A 6,291-nucleotide genomic window follows, 5' to 3' on the forward strand; every position below is an offset into this window, starting at 1 on the left:
CGACCCGCGCCTCAAGCACCGCGTCAAGCAGGTACCGTCCGCCCGGGCGCTCGGGGCCTTTAAAAGGCTTCAGAAAGGTCTATTTATTTCTTGTTTCATTTTCTGTCGCTTTGTTTTCCTTCTTCCTTCCGCCCTCCTCTGGACTTGTGGTCCTGAAGATGCTGCTTCAATTGTGAAGTTAACCGTGCGAAGGAAACGCACTCAGAGTGTACCTAGGTGCACCTTGGAAAATCGGAAGTGTTTGCATTTGGAAACACATGCAGCGATTGTATTAAGTTACTGAAGAAAAAGGGGAAATGTGATTGCTTCTCTAGTAACACGTGTGAGGAGCAGGGAAAACGGTGATTTCTTCCGAGTGGCATAGTGCTGTGTTATATCTTGCAATAATCTCTGGGACCTTGCAAATTAAATACTTTTTCTGAGCCTCCGTATAAGTGTACTCGACTTCTGATTCCTTAAAATGTGAGAGGCTGCTTGGGAGAACTTGTTGGGTTTAATTCACAGGATCACAGTAACTGTGTCTCTACCCTTCTGGAGTGAAAAAGCTTCTTTATGGAAGGGATTATGGTAGACTTGATGTTTCCTGCAGGGCAGTAGCTGCCCAGGAGTGGCATGGAGTGTAACATAATTCTAAAGGATAATTCTAGGTTTGATTTGGTCGTTTTAAATAGAACTATTAATTTAAATGAGATTTTGAAATTCTCCACGTTGTGCCATCTGTGATACCGTACCTTTTAGGGACATTCTCTGTCTTTTTTCTCCTTTTTAAGAAGGAATCGACCTTTACAGTATTAAAACTCCAGATTTGGAGAGTGGGGGAAGAAAGCAAGTGGAGTATAGGCATACATGAATTTAATACATTTTCTCACACTTTCGTAATTGTGGTTGGAAAATGGGTTGGATTAGTTGGTGTCAGAAAAAGGTAAAAAGGCTTGATAGAATTCACTTTCATTTATATACTTTTTTATAGAATTCTTTGAAACATCTTTTAAAGGTTATAGTTCTTGTTATTACAGTATCCATACTAATCGATACAGATGGTTTTGGTTTTGGAGTAGGAGATCTAAACCATAAGGAGGTTAACTGAGAGGTACTAAGAACTTCAGGACTGATGATCAAATGGTGTGTGGTCTACAAAGTCATCTTCCTTATTAGATAAAAACAATGGAGTTGACCCAGCAGAAGTCACCAAAGCACCAAAATGCAGGATGATTCCTTTGCCAAGGAAGCTTAGCCCCCTAGTTACCTGTGATGTAATAAGCATTTCCTGTTTCATACTGCCTGGTGTGTTGCAAGGCAGTTCAAAGCTGTTTCTGGTACTCATTTTGACTTCTAAGAGGAGTAGAGTTTGAAACAGGCATATTTGGTCTAGCTGTTCTGGTGAAGTGATTTTGACAAAGACCGTCTTAAAATTCTTTGTTTCAGTATCTTGCAAGTGGTAAATGTGGGCAGTATGTGGACATTGGAATTCTAGCATCTGATTTGCAGAAAACCTACAGGTGAGCCACAGTTCGTATTCGTATATTCTACATTCAAAATATTGAATATATTGTTATTTTGTATTTACGTATTTTAAGTAAAATTATAATTTTCTTTATGTTAACTTCATTGTCTGTTGTTGAGGTTGATCAAAGCAATGAGATCATTTCCTCTCCAGTGTTTTCTTCTTATTATATGTCTAATAACTCATCTTTTATTAATGCATTGGCACAACAAAATCTTGTAGTTTGGGATTTGTGGGTTGATTTTTGTTTTAATTAAACAGCTACAAATGCATTACAGCATGTTTGCCTTTACCCCAGTGAGCTTATAATATCACAGAATATTCAGAGTTGGAAGGGGCCCACAAGGATCGTCGAGTCCAACTCTTGCCCCTGCACAGGACAGCCCCAAGAATCACACCATGTGCCTGAGAGCACTGTCCACACTCTCCTTGAACTCTGACATGCTGTAACGGTTTCCCTGGGAAGCCTGTTCCAGTGCCCAACCACCTTCTGGGTGAAGAAACTTTTTCTAATGTTTCTTATATCTAACCTACACCTCACCTGACATGCTTCAAGCTATTCCCTGGAGGGAATGTGTGAGGGAAAATAACACTTCTTTGCAGGCACATGAGGGAGATATGGGATCCAGTAAGACACTCTATTATGCTCAGTTGCTCAGCAGGACAAGTCAGTCTTGCCTAATTGTTTTTAGGCTTTTTACACTTTTCCTGGGTGGTGTGCAAGGTTGTGTTTTAGCAGATCCTTGGTGGGTTAGTGAAGGTGGAGAATATATTCTTTAGTCTTTAACAAGGCACAGATAAATAGAACAGAAAGAGAAAATGAGCCGAAACCCCTTGCCTAAGATGCTTATGGGTCTTGGGGTTTTGTTTTCTTTTGCCTCTATTTGCTATTATAAATAGCAAATAAGTAAAACACATCCTCTGTAAATGAAGGTAAAAGGTTGATGATTTTTGTTTGCATTTAAGGCTACTCATTGAATCAGAATTTCTCATAGTAACCATTATTAATTAGCACGGTTATTCCTCACTGGACTGTCCTTTCTAGACCATAGTCCTATGTCCCTATATTCATGTTTGAATTAAAATTAAAATACCATTGTCCAGTATGCTTATTAGTATGTTGCTGCTTCTCTGTGGTTAAGAGGACCTTGATAATTTTTGCTAAACATCCCTTACAGACCAGTCGAGTTTAGTGGTTTTGTTTCATTCCAGTGATTGAGCAATTCCAGGCTTAAGAAAAAACAGTCACATTTTCACACAGCTTTTCATAAGAAGTTGTGTGGAAGTTTGGGTATCAATTTACCAGGTATTTTTTCCACTGAGAATGATAACGTGTTGGAGGAAAAATCAGTTGGTGTAACCTGTTTATTTTGTTTTCTTTCAGTGTAGAATATGGACGAAGAAAAAGAAATGCCTTTAGAATACAAGTTGAAAGAGGTAGTTCTGTTAATTTTATGTTCAAGATGCTTTGATTATGCTTTGGCTGTTTTCTTAACGTGTTTGAGCTTTTCCTTTCAGTGTTTGAAATAATAAGCAATGAAAAAAAGCGCGAAGACTTAGCAGTTTTAGAAGCTGAACATGTGACAAAAAGGGCAAGACAGCAAGAGAAAAATGAGTAAGAAGAATTTTTACCACTAGCTTACTTTAATAATGCCGTTAGTGTTAGCATTTCTTTAAAGCTTTCTGTCTTCATATTATTAAATTTTGGTAGTTTCAAGGTTATAAGTAAATCCCTGATTTCACATAGGTTTGTCTTCCTCAGAAGTTCCCTGAGGTTATTGGAAGCACTTTTGTCACTGAAGACAAGCAGATACTAGAGCCAATCATGATTTCTCTGTTATGGGGACCATGCAGACCTGAATTAGTGGATAACCTTGGGGCTTCTATGATAGTTTTCCACATAAGGGCCCAGTCCTCATGTGATTCAAGTCCTTTGTTTTGTTCTCAATCTTTCTTGGGTGTGAGAGGTGGGACTACAAGACAGTCTATTCAAAGTAAATCACCAGTGGGTATGAGATTGGAATTAAGATTTCCTCATCTCAAGCCCTGTGCATAGTCTCACAGACCATTCTGGTTTCTCTAACCTGTGGCAGATATTAAGGATCTCCTGGGAAATTAGGACATTGTTGTCAGAAGGACTAATCTAGTTCAGCAGTGATTTGCTACTACTTCCCTTGTGCCAGCACTGTTGATTGTGTGATCTCTTGGTGAACTGAATCAGAATGATCCTACATCAGTTTTTGCATAGGACTGTCTTTCAGCCAAGTTGCCAAGTTAATCCAACTCATTACAGACTTGGAAAGGATATATCATTCAACTCTTAATAGTAGAAAATTTAGGGCATGCAAGTCAGGAATTTCTCCCCAGCCTTAGGCTACATACCAAGGTTGTGGGGAACCACATTATGGAAATTGCATTTTTTATTTTATTTTATGGAAGTCTCACTTGCAGTTCTGCTCCTGATACATTAATAGTTTTTACTTTCCTTCCATGTAAAGGACTACTGGAAGTGCCACAGATGATTCTGATTATGACGATTATCCAGAAGATCTAGTAAGTTGTATTTTATTGTGGTTGTATTGGCATAATATATGGTTCTGCGTTGTGAAGTTGCACTTGGAGAGTTTAAAAGAGGAGCAAAAAGTTGAGGTATGGTCTGAGTTGGCAGTTCCAACTGAGAATCTGTAGACCTGAAAGGAGGCTGTTTTCTAAGCAAAAAGGAAGAACCTGTGGTGGGGAATCACTTCTGAGGAAAGCACACTGGGGGCCTGAACGACCTGGCTGTCAAATGAATGAAATGGTTGAAGGAGCTGCCATATCCAACTACTGCCAAAAGAAGTGACTGTCAATTAACAGCAGTTATTTCAGGGTAAATTGCAAAGGCTGCTGCCCCTTCAACCAGCACATGCAGTTTCATATGCAGTCATTTGTTTTGCAGAGGCATGGTTGAAAGATGCATGACTCTTTTCCCCAGCAGGGATAATGCTACATTATGTTCAGGAAATAGTTTTCTTTTGCCTCTTAATATAAATAATCCAAGTTATAACCTGTCCTATATATTTTCTTTTCAAATATGTAAATCTGCAGTCTACAAATCACATGAACAGTTCCCTGATGAGCTTGTACAAGAAAGGAAATCCTGATTCTGTTCCAGCCACTCCAAAAACTGACCCAGTGGAAACCCCTCCACCTCAAACAAGCACCTTCTCCCCAGGAGCAAGTAGTGAAACATGCATCTCTGAAGGTGGCTGGTTCATTGATAAAGCTCCAAGTGGAAAAAACATTTTCATTGACCTTTCTGAGGATGGAGAAGGGGATGAAAAGAAACCGATTTCTGAGGTATTGTGTTTTAAAAACCCAAGATGATTTAAGTAGAAAGTATGAATGTAGTGGGTCTTTAATGTCCCTTCCAACTATTTTATGATACCTGTGTAATTTGACAGACTTTCAAAGAGTAATACTAAGACCAAATAGACTTTCTCTCTGTATTTTTAAAATACATTATTTTTGTTACAAACATGTGCTATGTTTAAAGGCAGTGACCATGTTAAATAGAAAGAAAAGATTGGCTTAGGCCCAGCGGGGAGTACTTGGTATTAGCTTGTTTTCTGACAGAGAAATGGATTAACCCATTGTTCTGCCACATCAGAAGTGATTTTTGAACCTTCTGGCCCATCTCAATCATGTTTGTATGAGAGGTGAAAGTCACCAAATCATTAATTTCCTCCTTATTTTTTTGAGGAAAGCGTAGTGCTCAGTATTAGGGAGACCCACGTTAGTGCCTATACTGAGAGAAAGGTAAGTGGAACTTAGCTGTTAATCATTCCATTTGCCAGTGAGCAGCCTACATGGCATGAGGCTTGCTGTAGTCATAGCATGCGGTTAAGTCTTAGTGAGCCTGAGGAAAGTGGAAATTTTTTGTATGGACAAAGTAGGGAAGTTGAAAGGAAATTGCATTGATTTGTAAAGCAGTTAAAACTAGGTTCTACTCTCCATCCAGACATTACCCACTTTCTGATTCCCTCCTTCCCCCAATGTATTTTTTTTAATTTTGGAAAAAAAAAAGCTTTGCTTAGCTGTTGAAAGCTTTATGGGAGTTAGCATTTATTTTGATTGGCAGACCAGACATTTTGGCAAGATGGTCTTTTTTTTATGTGAAGGAAGACCTACATTTGCAGCTACCTTTCTAATTACACAAAATGCTTACTGAGCAGGCACATTTGACAAATCATCCCTTAATCCTAGTATTGCATATTTTGTATAGAGAAAATGAGTAAGAAGGCGATCTTCAAATTGTAAAATGTTTGCAATACTGTATTCTAAAGAAACAAACCAAACAACAAAACCCCCCAGCTTTCATCATTGAACTTTTTTTTTCTTTTATCCTGTAGTAGTCTTTTTCTTACACGCAGTTAACTCGTGGTAGCACAGAATAGTATTTTCTTACCCTGACTTGTGACTTACTAGCGATAAAATTTGTATCTTATGGAGTAAATACATTCATACAGTTTTATTCATCTCCAAAGTGGTTTGGTCAGTGGTAGGAAAACAACTGGTGTTTGGTTTTGTTTAGTGGGTTTTTTTGGGACTTTTTTGCTTATATGTATGTTCGCTTAGCAAGAACTAACTGATGTAATTAACCCATTTTAAAAAAGGCAAATCCTAAAAAGGAAGGATTAAATTCCCACCTTGCTTGTCTTTGTATAATGCATGTAAGTTAAGTAAGCATCATAGACACACATTTTGTTCTTCTAAGTATTTGCAGAAGTTCATTGATTTTGAAGGTT

The 6,291-nt window shown here is 38.3% G+C and overlaps 1 protein-coding gene across 1 annotated transcript; it reads left to right on the forward strand.

Annotated features, from left to right (window-relative positions):
• Positions 1–7: 7 nt before the first annotated feature.
• On the forward strand, positions 8–4,843 carry LOC103808211 (nuclear valosin-containing protein-like; the record flags this gene model as incomplete). The annotated part of the gene is made up of 6 exons (XM_009080980.1): positions 8–31; positions 1,426–1,499; positions 2,889–2,941; positions 3,023–3,119; positions 4,003–4,057; positions 4,592–4,843. Coding segments are annotated over 6 exons (555 nt in total), but the record flags the coding sequence as incomplete, so codon positions are not given.
• Positions 4,844–6,291: the final 1,448 nt, after the last annotated feature.

Source organism: Acanthisitta chloris, unplaced genomic scaffold (assembly GCF_000695815.1).
Source record: "Acanthisitta chloris isolate BGI_N310 unplaced genomic scaffold, ASM69581v1 Scaffold46148, whole genome shotgun sequence".
Classification (NCBI taxonomy): Eukaryota; Metazoa; Chordata; class Aves; order Passeriformes; family Acanthisittidae; genus Acanthisitta; species Acanthisitta chloris.